This window comes from Scardinius erythrophthalmus (genome assembly GCF_964197995.2).
Source record: "Scardinius erythrophthalmus genome assembly, chromosome: 24".
Lineage (NCBI taxonomy): Eukaryota > Metazoa > Chordata > Actinopteri > Cypriniformes > Leuciscidae > Scardinius > Scardinius erythrophthalmus.
In genome coordinates this window covers 26,523,795-26,544,856 of record NC_138244.1, presented here as the reverse complement: position 1 = coordinate 26,544,856, position 21,062 = coordinate 26,523,795, and the positions used below count along the sequence as shown (strand labels likewise).

The 21,062-nt window shown below is 38.4% G+C and overlaps 1 protein-coding gene across 2 annotated transcripts in view; it reads left to right on the top strand.

Annotated features, from left to right (window-relative positions):
• Window positions 1-20,946, top strand: part of nfatc3b (nuclear factor of activated T cells 3b) — a 27,990-nt gene extending 7,044 nt beyond the window's left edge. The window contains exons 5-10 of one of the 2 annotated variants that reach the window (XM_081356867.1): window positions 3,765-3,937; window positions 4,355-4,495; window positions 13,206-13,261; window positions 13,409-13,535; window positions 15,910-16,695; window positions 20,160-20,946. In XM_081356867.1, coding sequence (XP_081212993.1) covers window positions 3,765-3,937; window positions 4,355-4,495; window positions 13,206-13,261; window positions 13,409-13,535; window positions 15,910-16,695; window positions 20,160-20,227 — 1,351 coding nt within the window. In that variant the 3' untranslated portion in view covers window positions 20,228-20,946. Of the gene's footprint in view, window positions 1-3,764; window positions 3,938-4,354; window positions 4,496-13,205; window positions 13,262-13,408; window positions 13,536-15,906; window positions 16,696-20,159 lie in introns of both variants that reach the window. The other variant, XM_081356866.1, reaches the window with a different exon arrangement.
• Window positions 20,947-21,062: the final 116 nt, after the last annotated feature.

Genomic DNA, 21,062 nt, shown 5'->3' with positions numbered 1-21,062 from the left:
TGCAGCCTAATAATCATTTAACTGATTTGAATTATATGAATGTATAACTTTCTATGTGTATGGCAGGTTAAAGAGATGTGTTTTTAGTCTAAATTTAAACTGACAGAGTGTGTCTGCTTCCTGGACAATGTTAGGAAGATTGTTCCACAGTTTTGGTGCTAAATAGGAGAAGTACCGCCTGCAGTCGATTTTGATATTCGATATTTGATATTCTGCTGCGTTTTGAACCAGCTGTAGTTTATTTATTAAGCGTGCAGGGCAACCACCCAGTAGAGCATTACAATAATCTAACCTTGAGGTCATGAACGCATGAACTAACTGTTCCGCATTTGTCAATGAGAGCATATGGCGTAGTTTAGATATATTTTTAAGATGGAAGAATGCGGTTTTACAGCTGCTAGAAACGTGGCTTTCAAATTAAAGATTGGTATCAAAGAGCACACCCAGGTTCATAACCGATGACGAAGGTTTGACAGAGCAGCCATCAAGTGTTAGACAGTATTCTAGGTTATTACGTGAGGAAGTTTTTTTTGTCCAATAATTAGAAACTCTTTTTGTTTTTGTTTTCAGAATTAAGTAGTAGGAAATTACTAGTCATCCACATTTTTATACCAGCTATGCATTCCGTTAATTTCTTGAATTGGCAAGTTTTGTCAGGATATAGATATAGAGCTGAGTATCATCAGCATAACAGTGAAAGCTAATGCCATGTTTCTTAATGATATCTCCTAATGGTAGCATGTACAGAGTACTGAGCCTTGTGGTACGCCATACTGAACTTGTGATTGATAAGACATCTCTTCTTTTACTGATACAAACTGATAACTTTCAGATAAGTATGATTTGAACCATGCTAATGCAATTCCACTAATGCCAACATAATTTCCAAGTCTATTTAAAAGAATGTTGTGGTCAATAGTATTAATTGCAGCACTAAGATCGAGTAACATTAATAGAGAGATACAACCACGATCGGATGATAAGAGCAAATCATTTGTGACTCTAATGAGAGCTGTCTCAGTACTATGGTACAGTCTAAATCCTGACTGAAAATCCTCGCAGATATCATTTCTTTTTAAAAAGCAACATAGTTGTGAAGATACCGCCTTTTCTTGTATCTTTGACAAAGAGGTTAGATTCGAGATTGGCCTGTAATTGACTAATTCTCTGGGAAGTTGAGGTTTTTTAAGAGGTATTAAGAGGCTTAAAAGTTTTCGGTACATATCCTAGTGACAAAGACGAATTAATGATATTAAGTACAGGATCTGTGACCTCTCGAAGAATTTCTTTCATTAGCTTAGTCGGTATAGGGTCTAACATACATGATGTCGATTTAGATGATTTAACGAGTTTAGAAAATTCTTCCTCTCCTATAGTAATGAATGAGTCGAATTTTCCCTCAGGGAGACTACAATACACTCCCTAATGTGATACTGTAGTAGATGGTTGCATAGTTATAATTTTCTCTCTAATATTATCAATCTTATGAGTGAAGAAGTTCATAAAGTTCATACCTCTAGTTTTGTTTTCTTCCAGTTGCGCTCCATTTTTCTGGCTGCTCTCTTAAGGGCCTGAGTGTGCTCGTTGTACCACGGTGTTGATCTATTTTCTTTAATCTTCTTTAAGTGCAACGGAGCAACTGTGTCTAAAGTGCTGGAAAAGAGAGAGTTAAAAGTTTCTGTCGCAATATCTAGTTCTTCTAAGCTATCTGGGATGCTGAGATGATGAAACTGATCAGGAAGATTATTAATAAAGCAATCTTTAGTGGCAGAAGTGATAGGTCTAACATATTTGTAACATGGAGTCGGCTTTGCAGCCTTGGCTAAATGAAGTTTACACGAGACTAAATAATGATCTGAGATGTCATCGCTCTCTGCAGAATTTCAACGGCATCAACATCTATTCCATGTGATAATATTAGATCTGGAGTATGATTACGACAATGAGTAGGTCCTGACAGGTGTTGTCAAACTCCAATAGAGTTAAGAATGTCTCTAAATGCCAATCCCAATGCGTCTTTTTCATTATCTATATGTATATTAAATTCACCAACAATTATGACTTTATCTGCAGCCAATACTAATTCTGATAGAAAGTCAGCAAATTCTTTGATAAAGTCTGTATGGTGCCCTGGTGGCCTGTATACAGTAGCCAGCACAAATCTCAAATGTGATTAATCATTTACACTATATATTGTTACATTAAGCAACAACACTTCAAAATAAGTATATTTGAAACTAGACTTCTCAGTAATTCTGAAGATATTACTATAAATTACAGCAATTAACCCAGTAATGAAAAAGTTTTTATAACAGTAATCTTGGGGGGTGGACTCGTGTAAAGTAATGTAATCTTTTGGTTTTAGCCAGGTTTCTGTCAGACACAACATGTCTAGGTTATAGTCTGTAATCATATCATTAACAATAAGTGCTTTTGAAGTAAGGGATCGAATATTCAGCAACCCGAGCTTTATCATTTATTCATTTGTATTATATCTATTTTTATTTGTTGAACATCAATTACATTTTTACCATTAAATGGGTTTAGTAGTTTTTTATATTTCCAAATTCGTGGAACAGACACAGTCTCTATATGATGATATATAGGTGAAAGAGGCTCTATGTGATGGGATTTATCTGACCTGGGTGATGCGAGGCCGCTAGCAGACGGTCGGTTTAGCCAGTCTGTCTGCTTCCTGACCTGAGCCCCATATTGTCATGTTTGAGCTCTAAGACTATGTGCCATATTACTAGAAAGAAGTCTCAAGTCTCATTTATTTATATAGCCCTTTCTACTACGCCGTAGACCAAAGGACTGTACATCTAAAAACATGAAAAAACATACAAAAAAATCAAAATATGCAATGACAGAGTCAAGAATTAAAAGAAACAGAATACAAATATGTTTTCACACGAATTTTAAAAACATCAACTGACGGTGCAGATCTAATATCAGGGGGAAGAGCATTCCACAGTCTAGGGCCAACGACTGAAAAAGCTCGATCCCCTTTCGTTTTAAGACGAGTTCTTGGAACAAAAAGCAGTAAACAATTAAAGGACCTTTGAGATCTACCAGAGTTCATAAGCACCAAATCCTTGATATATTCCTGCTGAAAGAAGAGCAGCACCATCCATTTTCAACAGGTCAGGTCTGCCCCAAAAACTTTTCCAATTGTCTATGAACCCTATATTATTCATTGGACACCACTAATAAACATCATACACCCGCTATATTGCTAAATCTACCCGATTTTTCATATCAACAGAAAAATATACTTGGATAACCTGACTTCTATTGAGACTCCACTGCTTCATAGTTAATGATATGCTAGTTCGCTGTTAACGATATGCTAAAACCTGCCATCACGTTGATCTGATTGGTTACAAGGTAGTTTGTGACGTCAGAAACACCAGCGATTTCAAACCGTGTTTTTGAGACTGTCTTTGGTTCACTGCAGTTTTAAAGAGAAAATACTCAGCAATGGTGTCGACTTAAGAATTTACACATGGTTTGTCTTAAAGCATATTAAAAACACCACATAGACATATAAACAACATTAAAAGCTGGATTTTCACCTCAGGGGGACTTTAAAAGTGAGTTATAGCTAATAGTTTATATTGAGTTGCTCTGAGCCACTGTCAGCAAATAGCACCATTTATATCACTCTTTGGTTTAATTTCACTTGCTAACTTGCAATTTTATTAAATAAACAGAATTTAACTGACTATCTTTAATGGCTGCCTTCTGTCATCTTTCTTTGAAAGCATCGACTGTGCTGGGATCCTGAAGCTACGAAACTCAGACATCGAGTTGCGTAAGGGAGAGACTGATATCGGGCGCAAGAACACGCGTGTGCGCACCGTGTTTCGTGTTCATATCCCGCAACACAACGGCAAAGTGCTGTCACTGCAGGTGGCGTCCGTACCAATAGAATGCTGTAAGTTTTTTTTATGTGGATTTCCTATGTGAAATTATGTGAAAACATGCATTGAATACGTTAAATATTATATGCTAGTTATTGCATGTCTAAGTCAACTGATATTGGTGGAGGAATATCCTCATTCTAGAGAGCATTTCCTGGATCAAAATTGTATATGTCCATGTGAACGTCATCAAAATATTTGGTCCATTTCCTTGTAAGAGAAATATTGTACATTTTAAACATGTAAAAGACTACTTTAAATATTTAAAATGGTTTTAAAAAGTTTTAAATACATTATACAGATGGCCACAAAGTTAACAGACATTGACTAAAAGCCACAAAAATCTAATTTTGTATTTGAAAATGTCACCGAACCGTATTGATAAACATTTCCTCTGCAATTTACAGCCATTGTTTTTCTCTGTTGACTAGCTCAACGCTTAGCTCAGGAACTTCCTCAAGTGGAGAGCTTTAGTCCCGCCTGTGGTTCTGTGACTGGAGGAGAAGACATGCTTATAACAGGCCAAAACATCAGTCCAGAATCAATAGTGGTCTTTCTAGAAAAGAGCTCTGGTAAGTGAAATCATCTATTACAATAACTATTCTCACAGTGTAACTTGCGGGTTGCAGAGACGAGGAGAAAGAGGATCTAATTTCAGCAGTTTAAATGTATTAACAAGAACAAAAAGGAAACAATACCACTCAGGAACAAATTCTCAGGCAGGAACAGAACAACCAAGCTTAGCGCAATAATGGAACTGAACTGAACCAAACACAGAGCTTAAATACACAGTGAACTAATCAAAGCAATGAGACACAGTTGACATGACTAATTACACACTGAGTAACCCAGGAGACCCAGGGGCTGTTTACACGACACCATTTTCAACTAAAAACGTACAACTATTTGTCTGTTTCGGCCATTCATTTACACGACAACAGCGTTTTGGGTGGCTGAAAAAGCAAACTTTTGAAAACGGTCTCCGTGTAAACAATAAAAAAACGTGAATCTGTGGAAACGTAGCCTGGGAAAACCCAGACAACTTCCGGCAAATTCAGATTTGCTCTGCAAGTAGTCTGGCAAAGAGCTCATTCAAGCCCATTTCTAATCCGTCGAAATCGCAGTACCAATCAGAAACGTTGAGGCGGGCTTTACACAATGACGATCGCTCTGATTGGTTTTAGGTCTATCCAATTGCGCCCAGAGGCATTTGAGCGATGTCCGTTGGTGAAGTGCACCAACTTTTAAATGCATTATTATATTCAAATTGCAAACACATGAGGACAGTCTCCATGAAAGACCCACTGGCAGATGAACGTGCTACTACATTTCTCTCCGAAACGGTAGGAAATTAAATTAGATTTAATAGAGGATTTTAACTGTGACAAGATGATTGACAGGGCAGTTTACGTGACAGGATGTACGCGACAGATCCGTCCGATAAAGATGACGAAGTATTATGTCCCAAAGCTTGCCTACTTTTTTGCTACACATTCAAAAGTAAATACCTTTTCTTCACAAAAAGAGTACCTACTTTTATGGCGTAGTGTAACTTAGGCGAATTGGGATGCAGCATATGGCTTTACACGATGACGATCGCTCTGATTGGTTTTAGGTCTATCCAATTGCGCCCAGAGGCATTTGAGCGACGTCCGTTGGTGACGCCCCTTTGGAAATGAGTTATTAATGAAGCTTTGCCAGACCATAACTCAGTTACTACTGAGAATGGTCTGGTTTTAACCAGGCTAGTGGAAACGATGACATTATGCAGATTCATATTACTTGTTCAGTCTATAGCGTTTCATCGCCATCTAATGGCCTGGCAGCACAATACAGGGTTTTGACGGATCCGTGTGAATGGGGATCATTTTGACAAGTGTCGTCTGTACGTGGAAAACTCAAAGGAAAAACTTCTACATTTTAAGCATATCATTGTCGTATAAACGTACCCTTAAACAGATCAAGTCAAGTCAAGTCAAGTCAAGTCAAGTCAAGTCATCTTCATTTATATAGCGCTTTTAACAATGTAGATTGTTTCAAAGCAGCTTTACAGAGATAAGCGTATAATTTAAGGTAACAGAGATTGTTTTGGCTTTATAGCAGAGTTAAGTTATTTTCCATCTAAAGTTAGTTTTGATTGATTTGCTTCCATCGCAACGATCATTTGTTATTGAATTAGGGGCCGCTAAGACGACACCATTCCCTCTACACAGACTTTAAACGCGAACCTGTGAGAAATGCTGATGGCGTTCACATGCGCATTTAGAATGGGTTCTATAGTTATGTGCGTTTGAAAATACGCTGGTTTGGAATTCCCTACAAGCCAAGCCTAATCTGTATAGTGGTAGAGGGATCCTCCATAGGGACCGACTAGTTGGCACTTCAGCACTGCGTTGTCATCAGTCCAGGCGAAGGTCCTTCGTCAGATCTGGATACGGCCTGGATCCGGCAGGCTGCAGGAAAACCTCGGGATAAACACAGACACTAAAATTAGCGTAGATGCCATTCTTCTCATGATGTAACGAGTACATCAGGATTTATGGGAAGTGTTCCCGGTTCCGGCTGACCTAATCTATGCAGCCTAACATTAAATTATAGAAGTCTATAATGTATTATGTGAAAGCTAGGTCAAAGAGATGTGTCTTTAATCTGGCTTTGAACTGACAGAGTGTGTCTGCTTCCCGGACAATGGTAGGAAGACTGTTCCAGAGTTTTGGTGCTAAATAGGAAAAGGATCTACCGCCAGCAGTCGATTTTGATATTCTAGGTATTAGTAACTGGCCGGAATTTTGAGATCGCAATAGACGTGACGGACTATAATGTGTTAAGAGCTCGCTCAAGTACTGCGGAGCTAAACCATTTAGTGCTTTGTAAGTAATCAGCAATATTTTAAAATTTATGCGATGTTTAATAGGGAGCCAATGCAGTTTTGACAGAACTGGGCTAATATGGTCATACTTCCTGGTTCTGGTAAGAACTCAAGCTGCTGCGTTTTGAACCAGCTGTAGTTTGTTTATTAAGCGTGCAGGGCAACCACCCAGTAGAGCATTACAATAATCTAGCCTTGAGGTCATGAACGCATGAACTAATTGTTCCGCATTTGTCAATGAGAGCATATGGCGTAATTTAGATATATTTTTAAGATGGAAAAATGCAGTTTTACAGATACTAGACACGTGACTTTCAAATGAAAGATTGGTATCAAAGAGCACACCCAGGTTCCTAACCGACGACGAAGACTTAACAGAGCAGCCATCGAGTGTTAGACAGTATTCTAGGTTATTACGTGAGGAAGTTTTTTGTCCAATAATTAGAAACTCTGTTTTTTCAGAATTTAGAAGTAGGAAATTACGAGTCATCCAATTTTTTATATCCGCTATGCATTCCGTTAATTTTGTGAATTGATAAGTTTCGTTAGGTTTTGAAGAAATATACAGCTGAGTATCGTCAGCATAACAGTGAAAGCTAATTCCATGTTTCCTAATGATATCTCCTAATGGTAGCATGTACAGAGTGAACAGTAGCGGTCCTAGTACTGAGCCTTGTGGTACGCCATACTGAACTTGTGATCTCATCATGTACTGCTACAAACTGATAACGGTCAGATAAGTATGATTTAAACCATGCTAGTGCATTTCCCGTAATGCCAACATAATGTTCTAATCTATTTAAAAGAACGTTGTGGTCAATGGTGTCAAATGCAGCACTAAGATCGAGTAACACTAATAGCGAGATACAACCACGATCGGATGATAAGAGCAAATCATTTGTGACTCTAACGAGAGCTGTCTCGGTACTATTGACAGATCAAACATAACCCTGACACACAGCTAGGCTGCATCCGAAATTGCATACTTACCTAATATAGTGGGCAAAAACATGTGACAAAAGAAGTATGTCTGAATTCACAGTACTCATAAAAGAACAGGCTAAAAGTACCCGGATGACCTACAGCTTCCGGCGAGATCCTGAAGTGAGTGTATGATGGACACTTTACTATCCCATGAGGCCACGGGACAGGATTTATGAATGGCAGTGAAGCAACATAACTTACGCCGGTAGATCACATGATAATGACAACATGGCGAATGTAGTACCTCCGGATTACACCTCCAGACGCAGCCCATTGCTCTCTGCTCTAATTTGGAGCTGTTTTTAGATCAGTAGTCAAGTCAAGTCAAGTCATCTTCATTTATATAGCGCTTTTAACAATGTAGATTGTCTCAAAGCAGCTTTACAGAGATAAGCGTATAATTTAAGGTAACAGAGATTGTTTCGGCTTTACAGCAGAGTTAAGTTATTTCCATCTAAAGTTAGTTTTAATTGATTTGGTTCCGTCGCAATGATCATTTGTTATTAAATTAGGGGCCGCTAAGATGACACCATTCTCTCTACACAGACTTTAAACGCGAACCTGTGAGAAACGCTGATGGCGGTCACATGCGCATTTAGAATGGGTTCTATAGTTATGTGCGTTAGAATATACGCAGGTTTGGAATTCCCTACAAGCCAAGCCTAAACAAAATACTTGTCTTTCCTTATAAATTTTGATAAGGAATTTTATTTTATTTGTTGCTTTGGGGTAGGACCGCAAGACGAATTTTCCCGACAACGCCTTATCTGTAGAGTGGTAGTGGGATCCTCCATAGGGAGAGACTAGTTGGCACTTCAGCACTGCGTTGTCATCGGTCCAGGTGAAGGTCCTTCGTCAGATCTGTATACGGCCTGGATCCGGCAGGCTGCAGGAAAAACCTTGGGATAAACACAGACACTAAAATTAGCGTAGATGCCATTCTTCTCATGATGTAACGAGTACATCAGGATTTTTGGGAAGTGTTCCCGGTTCCGGCTGACCTAATCTATGCAGCATAACATTAAATTATAGAAGTCTATAATGTATTATGTGAAAGCTAGGTCAAAGAGATGTGTCTTTAATCTGGCTTTGAACTGACAGAGTGTGTCTGCTTCCCGGACAATGGTAGGAAGACTGTTCCAGAGTTTTGGTGCTAAATAGGAAAAGGATCTACCGCCAGCAGTGGATTTTGATATTCTAGGTATAATCAACTGGCCGGAATTTTGAGATCGTAATAGACGTGACGGACTATAATGCGTTAAGAGCTCGCTCAAGTACTGCGGAGCTAAACCATTCAGTGCTTTGTAAGTAATCAGCAATATTTTAAAATTTATGCGATGTTTAATAGGGAGCCAATGCAGTTTTGACAGAACTGGGCTAATATGGTCATACTTCCTGGTTCTGGTAAGAACTCGAGCTGCTGCGTTTTGAACCAGCTGTAGTTTGTTTATTAAGCGTGCAGGGCAACCACCCAGTAGAGCATTACAATAATCTAGCCTTGAGGTCATGAACGCATGAACTAATTGTTCCGCATTTGTCAATGAGAGCATATGGCGTAATTTAGATATATTTTTAAGATGGAAAAATGCAGTTTTACAGATACTAGACACGCGACTTTCAAATGAAAGATTGGTATCAAAGAGCACACCCAGGTTCCTAACCGACGACGAAGACTTAACAGAGCAGCCATCAAGTGTTAGACAGTATTCTAGGTTATTACGTGAGGAAGTTTTTTGTCCAATAATTAGAAACTCTGTTTTTTCAGAATTTAGAAGTAGGAAATTACAAGTCATCCAATTTTTTATATCCGCTATGCATTCCGTTAATTTTGTGAATTGATAAGTTTCGTTAGGTTTTGAAGAAATATAGAGCTGAGTATCATCGGCATAACAGTGAAAGCTAATGCCATGTTTCCTAATGATATCTCCTAAGGGTAGCATGTACAGAGTGAACAGCAGCGGTCCTAGTACTGAGCCTTGTGGTACGCCATACTGAACTTGTGATCGATGAGACATCTCATCATGTCCTGCTACAAACTGATAACGGTCAGATAAGTATGATTTAAACCATGCTAGTGCATTTCCCGTAATGCCAACATAATTTTCTAATCTATTTAAAAGAACGTTGTGGTCGATGGTGTCAAATGCAGCACTAAGATCGAGTAACACTAATAGAGAGATACAACCACGATCGGATGATAAGAGCAAATCATTTGTGACTCTAACGAGAGCTGTTTCGGTACTATGGTACGGTCTAAATCCGGACTGGAAATCCTCGCAGATATCATTTCTTTCAAGAAAGGAACACAGTTGTGAGGATACTGCCTTTTCTAATATCTTTGACAGAAAAGGTAGATTCGAGATCGGCCTGTAATTGACTAATTCTGAAGGATCAAGTTGCGTTTTTTTAACAAGCGGTTTAATCAAAGCCAGCTTAAAGTTTTTTGGTACGTATCCTAGAGACAAAGACGAATTAATGATATTAAGAAGAGGATCTATGACCTCTGGAAGTATTTCTTTCAGTAGCTTAGTCGGTATAGGGTCTAACATACATGTTGTAGATTTAGATGATTTAATGAGTTTAGTAAATTCTTCCTCTCCTATAGCAACGAATGAATCAAATTTTTCCTCAGGGAGACTACAATGCACTGCCTGATGCGATACTGTAGTAGACGGTTGCATAGTTATAATTTTGTCCCTGATATTATCAATCTTATAAGTGAAGAAGTTCATAAAGTCATTACTGCTGTGTTGCTTGGAAACTTCGGTGCTTGAAGCTTTATTTTTCGTTAGTTTAGCCACCGTTTCAAATAAATACCTAGGATTATGTTTATTTTCTTCTAATAGGGTTGAAAAATAAGCAGATCTAGCAGCTTTTAAAGCCTCTCTGTAAGTAATAGAGCTCTCTTTCCATGAAATGCGAAATACCTCTAGTTTTGTTTTCTTCCAGTTGCGCTCCATTTTTCTGGCTGCTCTCTTAAGGGCCCGAGTGTGCTCGTTGTACCACGGCGTTGGACTATTTTCTTTAATCTTCTTTAAGCGCAACGGAGCAACTGTGTCTAAAGTGCTGGAAAAGAGAGAGTTAAACGTTTCTGTTGTAATATCTAGTTCTTCTAAGCTATCTTAGATGCTGAGATGATGAAACTGATTAGGAAGATTATTAATAAAGCAATCTTTAGTAGCAGAAGTGATAGGTCTCACATATTTGAAACACGGAGTCGGCTTTGCAGCCTTGACTAAATGCAAATTACACGAGACTAGATAATGATCTGAGATGTCATCGCTCTGCTGCAGAATTTCAACGGCATCCACATCTATTCCGTGTGATAATATTAGATCTAGAGTATGATTACGACGATGAGTAGGTCCTGACACGTGTTGTCTAACTCCAATTGAATTTACAATGTCTTTAAATGCCAATCCCAATGCATCTTTTTCATTATCGATGTGTATATTAAAATCACCAACAATTAGTACTTTATCTGCAGTCAATATTAATTCTGATAGAAAGTCCGCAAATTCTTTGATAAAGTCTGTATGGTGCCCTGGTGGCCTGTATACAGTAGCCAGCACAAATCTCAAACGTGATTTATCGTTTACACTATATATTTTTACATTAAGCACCAATGCTTCAAAAGAATTATATTTAAAACTTGATTTCTTAGTGGTTTTGAAACTATTACTATAAATTACAGCAACACCACCCCCTTTGCATTTCAGACGAGGCTCATGTTTATAACAGTAATCTTGCGGGGTTGATTCATTTAAAGTAATGTAATCGTTTGGTTTTAGCCAGGTTTCTGTCAAACACAGCACATCTAGGTTATTATCTGAAATCATATCGTTAACAACGAGTGCTTTTGAAGTAAGCGATCGAATATTCAGCAACCCAAGCTTTAGCATTTGCTCATCTGTATTATAGCTGTTTTTTATTTGTTGAACATCAATTAAATTTTTAACCTTAGTTGGGTTTAAACGTTTTTTGGATTTCCAAATTCGGGGAACAGACACAGTCTCTATATGATGATAGCTAGGTGAAAGAGGCTCTATGTGATGGGATTTATCTGACCTTGGTGACGAGAGGCCGCTAGCAGACAGTCGGTTTAGGCAGTCTGTCTGCTTCCTGACCTGAGCCCCAGATTGTCATGTTTGAGCTCTAAGACTATGAGCCATATTACTAGAGAGAAGAGCAGCACCATCCCAGGAGGGATGAATACCATCTCTTTTCAACAGGTCAGGTTTGCCCCAAAAACTTTTCCAATTGTCTATGAATTCTATATTATTAAGCGGACACCACCGAGACAGCCAACCGTTAAGCGAACATAATCTACTAACTATCTCATCACTCCTGCGAACAGGAAGGGGGCCAGAGCAAATTACAGTCCTTGACATCGTACTTGCAAGTTCACACACCTCTTTAATATTAGTTTTGGTGATCTCCGACTGGCGGAGTCGAACATCATTAGTGCCGACATGAATAATGATCTTAGAGAATTTACGATTAGCATTAGCCAGCACTTTTAAATTTGCTTTGATGTCAGGCGCTCTGGCTCCCGGCAAACATGTGACTATGGTGGTTGGTGTCTCTATTTTCACGTTCCGTGTAATAGAATCGCCAATAACTAGGGCACAATCATTCTCAGTGGGTGTTTCACTGAGCGGGGCAAATCGATTTGTTATGGTAATCGGAACGGAAGAGTGGTTTTTAGATCCGCGACTTGAGCGATCCCTCACTGTCACCCATTTGCCCGGCTGCACGGGCTCTACTTCAGCCAGAACCGACTCATGTAAAGTGTGCACTATTCTATGCGCATCCAAAACATCTAAAGCACTAGCACTCTTACTATCCTCAATTAAAGTTTGGATGCGTGTTTCTAATTCTGAAATCTTCTCTGTCAACCTAACTGTCTCCTTACATTTATCACATATAAATCCTATATTGTCGACAGAGAAGCCTATACTAAACATGTGACATGAAGTGCAAGTGACAATAACAGGACAAGACATTACTCACCGTGTTTGTTGAGTGATTCTTACTCACCTGAGCTTTTTATGAACTCAAAGGCGCGGACGCGCGAGAGAAAAATAAATAAATAAAATAGCTGAGCGCACGGGTGGCGCGTTAACAGGCTAGCGAATTACTAGCGTTTTGTGCTAGTAGTACTAATAACAAAAGCTAGCGATGTCAAGTTAATCTGAGATGTTGGGTAAAATGTAGTAGTATAAACAACTAGAAATGGTAGTAAAATGATGGTTCAAAACAAAGAAATATATGGCTAAGACGGAGCTTATCGCACCGAATCAAACAAACACACTCACAGCAGGCAGCGAGGCAGAGCAATATATTTTAGTCTAGCAATATATTTTGGATGACAGTTTGTTATGTAATAACAAAAGAGCCTTTGTATTGTCTTTTTTTTTTCATTACAGATGGTAAAACACAATGGGAGGTCGATGTGAGGCCTTTAATAGAGAAGAGTCAAAATGTGAGCATAATAAGTTATTGATTTTGTTATAAAACACTGATATTCCTCAATTCATTTAAACAACATGGCATATGTACATTGTTAAATGCACATCCCATTGAGATCTATAATTACAGGTGTCTCTTGTGTGTTCCCATTCCTGTTTAGACAAGCATAGTGGTAAAGATTCCTCCGTACTACAAGAAAACCACGGCTTCCTCCACCCAGGTGCAGTTCTATGTCAGCAATGGCAAAAGGAAGAGAAGTGTCTCACAGTTCTTCACCTATCTTTCAGGTAATGGTCCTTGCGAGTAGAACTATCAGCAACTCTGGTCCACTTTGGTGGCAAGAACTGCCAGTTCGACGGCAAGAGGCAGTCCGACTAATATATCAAAGACCAACCTCAGGTCAATCTAAAATAGACCGGTAGTAGCTCATTCATGTAATGAACACTCTCTAGAAACGTGTAAAACATTTCACTGAAACTGAAACCACATACAGAGGTAGTCAAAACACTTGTGACCACAAAAAGCCTTTGTAGTAGTAGAAACACTCAGTCCTTAGTGCGTCTCGGACCGCAGTGAAGCACTTACTACTCGTTGCCCTTTCACCTAACGTGTTGTGAGAGAGCACACTAAGACAAGTCATTCAAACTTCACTGTGTTGTACAAAAAACACACCATTTTCAATGGGAAACACAGCTGATCTCCTTATTTTCATTTACTTGCATTTCCTTCAATTCCTTTCCTGTTTACTTCCACAAAATCATTCAAAGTTAATATGTTAATACCAGGTGGAATCATGAATGTCTCAGCGGATGACTTGTGATCGGATCATCAAAACACATCTTAATACCAGGCAGAAACAAGGCCTAGGTGTCTCAAACAAAACTCTGAACAGATTTAATAGATGTTCTGAAGGAACTGGTTGGAGCCTGGTAACTTGTAAAAAAAAAAAGAGAAAAAAAAAAGACCATTTCTGTGTACCAATTTGTGTAGGACATGGATAGCCAACCCTGCTCCTGGAAGGCTACCACCCTGCAGAGTTCATTTCCATGCCTAATCAAACACACTAATCAAGGTGTTCAGGATTACTCATGAATGTTGGAGCAGGGTTAGAACTGAAGGTCTGCTGGGTTAGCAACACCTGGGGTAGAGGCTAACCTATCAAATTTGAGCTTCTAGTTTTGGAGATTGAAAACTTTGAAATCCGTATAGTGTGTATAATATGCCATGCTGTCTGAGACTGAGGCCCTGTTTACACCTTGTATTACGATGTGGTTTGGGCGATAGGATCTCAAGTGGACAACGCCAAATACAGGTCTTAACGGGGTCTAAAACATTTTGAGCTTGTCCACTTTCCATCACTTTTAGAGGTAGTCGAAAACACATTTGACCGGATTGCTTTTGTAGTGTAAACACTCATGTGGTCGAATGTGTCCGAACAGCCACAAAAGACCATCTACTGCTCCATCTACTGACCTCATGTGTAAACATTCTCCTCTCAAAGAAATCAGGACAGAAGTGGTTATAAGTGGACAAAAGAGACCGATTAAAACACCAGGTGTAAACAGGAATGTGTCTCCCTCGTCTACTTGTGATCCGATCGACCAAAACGCATCTTAGAGTAGTTCACTTTCAAAAAAAAAAAATTCCTGATAATTTACTCACCCCCATGTCCTCCAAGATGTCCATGTCTTTCTTTCTTCAGTCGAAAAGAAATTAAGGTTTTTGAGGAAAACATTCCAGGATTTTTCTTCATATAATGGACTTCAATGGCAACCAACGGTTTGAAGGTCCAAATGTCAGTTTCAGTGCAGCTTCAAAGTCTAGACACGATCCCAGCCCAGAAATAAGGGTCTTATCTAGCGAAACGATCTGTCATTTTCTAAAAAAAATTAAATATATATATATATATATATATATATATATATATATATATATATATATATATATATATATATATATATACTTTTAACCACAAATGCCCATCTTGTACTATCTCTGAAATGCGCCACGCATTACGTCATCACTTTGGAAAGGTCACGCGTGACGTAATCAGAAGTACCAACCCAGTGTTTACAAGTTTGGAGTAGGAGGACCGTTCAAAGTTATTGTATGTTGAATGACACATATTTATATGTATTTGTGTCAGTTTATTGTTTAAAATGGTCCTTACGTGTGCATATCCTGGATGTCTAATGATGTCACGCGTGACCAACGTGATGACGTAATGCGTGGCACATCTCAGAGATAGTACAAGACGGGCATTTGTATTTAAAAAGTACATCATTTTTATTTGTTTTTAGAAAATGACAGATTGTTTCGCTAGATAAGATCCTTATTTCTCGACTGGGATTGTGTTGAGCCTTTGAAGCCTATGGAGAAAAATCCTGGAATGTTTTCCTCAAAAACCTTAATTTCTTTTCGACTGAAGAAAGAAAGACATGAACATCTTGGATGACATGGGGGTGAGTGAGTAAATTATCAGGAAATGTTTATTTGAAAGTGAACTAATCCTTTTACACCAGGTTTAAACAGGGCCTTAGATTACTATAGAACTGGACTCAATTGGACAATATAATATATCAATTTTCAAATGTTTTGAGAAATGAATACATGTCCACAAAGCTAATCTGTAATGTGTTGAACACCCTCCTTCCAAAGCAGTGCATGTGAAGCAGGAGTTTGGCATGAGGCCGGACCTTAACACCAACGGCCAGCATCCAGCCACGTCCCCAACAGGTCTCAGCACCACTGGGGACTCAGTCTCTTCAGATGAGGTCCAGCCTCTCGAGCAGTGGCTGCTGACCGAAGGGTCTCCGTCTTCAGCCCATCTCTGCTACTCGCCTCAGGATCTGCATCTGAGCCGCTCTCATCCGGCAGACCGAAGCCTTGATGCCGTAGCAGACCTCCACCCTATGTTCTCACTGGTGGATTTCAACAACTCTTTGTACCAAAAACCAACACAGGATCTGTCTTACAAAGGACAACCTAGTCTTCCAATGGTTGGGGGTTCACTGCAAGGCTGCAAGTCAGCCCAAATCCCTGCAGAGCAACCCAGGTCTCACCGAGGTGAAGGATACCAAGGCATCCCTTCAGAACACACTCCTAATCTCTACAACCGTGGCTCTATCTCAGTGTCCAGTTCCTCTGTTCTAACCAGCGCAAATGTGGAAACATCTGGTCTGGATCCGGTGCAGTTCCCACAGTCCTCCTCTTCCCAGGTGCTTCCTCTTTCTCAGCAGCCTACTCTTGCCAAAGTGCCTTCCAACTCACCGTCTATCAGAGAGAGCTTGATGGACCCTCAACCTTCAGGCGCATCTCTTGAGGAGTCCAGCGAACGTTACAGTTTGCCACAAGGTGGAGAAAGCCTTGATATTAAACAGGAACCAGATGAAGAGAAAGAGCTTGGCTTTCAGTCCATAGGCCTACAGGATATCACTCTCGATGATGGTAAGACTCCAACGAGAACCGTTTTAGTAAATTAGTGAAGTTAAGGGAACAATGCTGATTACCACTGAAATTCATTTAGACCTGTTTCTCAGTTTGTATAAACCATCTTAATTACTTTCTGAGGCAAGGGATTCCCTACAGCTGTTTCAGAGGTATAGACAAAAACTAAAAGTCGCCCTGTGTTGAAAATTCAGCTTTTAATGTTGTTTATACTGTATGTCTCTGGTGTTTTTAAAGTGCTTTAAGACAAACCATGTGTAAATTCATAAGTCGACACCATTGCTGAGTATTTTCTCCTTAAAACTGCAGTGAACCAAAGACAGTCTCAAAAACACGCTTTGAAATCACTGGTGTTTCTGACGTCACAAACTACCTTGTAACCAATCAGATCAACATGTGATCGTCAACCAGTGGATCTCTGAGTGAGTGGAGGCGGGGCTCATTTGTATATTTATAGAACCGCGTATACAAAATGAGGCAAGGGTGTCGAGTTACATTCAATCCATATGAGACATGAATATTTTTTTTTTCCAAGGAAAAAAACGTTTAAATAATTACATTTTGGCATTGACTACAGGGGGACTTTAACAGTAAGTCTTAGCTGCCTAGAATAGTATTCCCACTGCTAAAAAACTAATTTACTCCCCAAGCAACAAACAAACAAGTTTCACATTTATCCTTTTAAACACTCCTTTTCCTATAGATTGCAATTGTAAGTGCATTACTGTAAATGAGATTTGTTTGTTTGTACAAACTAAAGGTCGGCTCAAAAGTATTTTCAGTGGTAATATTATTACAAACACCTAGTATTACTGTGTGACTGTACCTGTTTATTCCAGACCATATCATCTGTTTACATGCAATACACGCTTTTGACCGTGTCTCATGCTGGGACAGTAACTCACGCCAAGCTATATTAACAGAATATGCACTAACTTTGTGGCATATGCTAGCCAGGATTTTTGTTTACTCTCTAGAAAAACTAGCAGCTGCCACCCCTAGTGTCTGGAAGCCGGTTTGGTTTGAGCCTAATTATAGTCTCTAGTCCCGCAGTGCAGTGGGAAAGAGGATACTGGCATTGCATGGAGTCACTGAACGAGCTAAATATAACGTGAAGGCTAATCCGCCGCTAGTTTTGCGCAGCTGTATTGTGACAGTCTTGCATACTTCACATTAGATGTTGCTACTGTTAGCCTGGAAGACAGTTTAAATGAAAGTAGAAGTTTGATTGAACTTGAACTTTGTTTTTTTCTGTGGATAGTATAGAGTAGAATATATTTATTTATTACAGGAACAGTTCACCCTCAAGTTGTTCCAAACCTGTATGAATTTCTCTCTTCTGCTGAACACTAAAGAAGATATTTTGAAGAATGTCGCTTGTAACCAGACAGTTGATGGTCCCCATCGACTTCTATAGTATTTTGGATGACAGAAAGTATATTTTTGGGTGAACTCTCCTTTTAAGCTTCTTGCTTTTACATCCAGTTGTTTTAGCAAAGTGAGATATAAATATATTTCGATTTTATTGATGCAATTTTATGTACAGTTTTTGTACAATTGCTAGGACACATTTCTCAATACTAAGGTGACTTCTTCAAAACTCTTCAAACAGGTCTCTTCACCAACTTTCAGCTCAGCACAGCAGTTTATCTCACATTCAAAACCAAAACCTTCATACGTCAAGTCATTCTTCCAGAACACTAGCAAAGGTTTCACCCAGCAAACACACTTTTCCCCTAACAACAGGTGGCATTATACAGTGTTTTCTTTTGTCAAATTTCTTTTTAAAAGTTTCCCCTTTTGAATAGATGGTAATGAAATTGAAAGGCTAAAACTTGTGTAAGTGTTCAGCCACATCTAATTGTTTTGATTGTATTTGATTTTTTAGATTTGGAATATATATTTCAATATGGTATTACAGTAGAAATGTAGAACATTTCTTATTCATTTTTGTATTATGTTAGGCTTTGAACTTAAGTTTAACAGTGTTGAAAAGAGTGACAGCATGTGTAGAGTTTTGGTGTTTGTGTCTGAGTGAGAAAAGAAGTGATGTTATTTGAAATTACTGTATGTAGTCATTGAATGCATTTCCTGCCAAAGCCAGTGATCCTAGCGATTGTAAAAAATAAAATAAAATCATATTTATTTATAAAAAACAACAACACTAAAATACAACACATGAAACTTTATAACATGAATAAAATAATAACAAAAATAAATTAATACATAAAATAATTGTTTCATTTTTAATTATGAAAACAGGATTCAGATTAAATAATAAATTACATATCATAAATATTATAATGGAATATTTTAAATATTCATTATAATTAAACAAACCCTGCCAGGACAGAACTTGTGTAGTGTGTGCGTTACCTGGCGCACCGGTGGCGTGTGGAGAGCACAGGTGCAGAGGACTGAACACCCCTGATGAGTGAGTGCTGTTGTCCCGCTTCATGATCCCTTCAGTGCCAGTGTGTGTGTGTGTGTGTACAGGTTACATTATGTGTAGCCAAATGAAGGTAAACGAGTAGCAAAACTCGAGAGCGCGTAGATGTGAATTTGAGAACTTGTACAATAAATATTCGTACTTGTAGGCGAACACTTACACTCACAGCTCCAATGTGAAAACCTGTCAAATAAAAATCTCAAGTTGAATGTTGAAATTTGCACTCGCAGACAATAGTCACAAACCTGTATTCTGAATCTGAAGCTGCAGACAAGTAGACACAAATGTGTAAAATGCCATTCACAGAAATACAATGACAGACACAAACAACTTATTCTTACATTCACATTCGCAGTACAACCTCAATTAGGCACTTGCAACTTCTCAAATCTGTCACCGCAATTTCAAATTTCGTGCCTTGAAGTTGAAAGTGCCTAATTGAGGTTGTACTGCGAATGTGAATGTAAGAATAAATGCAAATCTAAGTTTGTGTCTGTCATTGAGAGAGAGAGAGAGAGAGAGTGCGAGAGAGAGTGCGCGTGTGTATGTGTGTGCGTGGTGTTGTCTTTCATCTTTGCTCAAACAGATTGTTGTCTGTCTAATGCACACATCTACCTTTTCTGGCTTAAATATATATAGCTCTCACTGTATGATCTGTTTCTTTACATATGCGTAATGAAAGCCATGTTGAAAATAACTTGTTGTTTGTTTAAAGTGTATTAATAGATGTGTTTGGTTATTGGAAAGGCTTTTTGTCAACGAAACCAGCTGTATTTCAGGAACTAGTTGAGACTAGGCTTGAGCTTTTAGGTTGGAAGCTTAACAGTAAAACACTGTATGATTATGATGAAGTTTCAGTCTCTGGTTTAGCACCGCTGTAGAGGAAATACTCATGTTATACACACACAACACTGCCCTCAGGTGGATTTAACAGAGATGGACAATGATAACGAATGTTGATTTATATACAGTTTGAGATTCACCCCTAAACAAAGATCTTTCTTCTTCTTTGCAGTAAGTGAAATCATTGTAAGAGACTTGTTCGAGACTCCAGATTCAGGGAACGCCAGCAGCGCTCCGTAACTCAAAGATCCCAAAGATCCTCAACGGAAACTGATGATCCGAGACCTGGACATCTCATTGAAACCGCTTGGACTGATTCGGTCTCAGTATCCTGCATTTACTGCACATGTAGAAACGATTTTCTATGAGAAATACCATGTACATAAAAGTTTTCTGCTTAAAAGTGGATGCTTATGGATTTTAACCGAGCATATCAAATGTGAATGTGAAATAAGGACCAGTCATAGCTTTTGATTCAATATGTGCCTTATCCTGACGGCCCTTTTAATGATCTTATGTCTTCAATTTACTCCTTTTGATTATAAATGTAAAATATATTCTTGGAAATTGTGATAATCATAAACAAGTTGAAATTATAAAGACAAAATATGCAGCGTTTAGCTTATAAAGCTCAATCTCATGTTTTAATCTGCCGAGTGTTGACTTTAAAGAACTGTTACCTGTTTGGCATTTCACTAGATATTTTACCATAACTTTCCCATTGCTTGATAAGCTTTTGAAATGTCTTTGTATTTATGATTTTTTACTGAACATAAAAGAGATTTTGTGACAATCTTCATGATCTCCAAGAAATATGCTTGAATTGAAACTGAATAATATGAATTGGTAGCCCATTCACCTTGTTTGTTTGTTTGTTTGTTTGTTTGTTTGAAAGGTTTAAACATATTTAAAGTATCCAATTTTTTTATATAAAATTAATAAATTCCACATTTTAATTATAATAATAAAATATAAAGATGTTTAAATGTTGTATGCATTTATTCAGCCCTATATAGTCCATTAATAACGAGTTTCCATAGTTTGTGTGAGGTGTAAACAAGTAGCCTATTTTAGA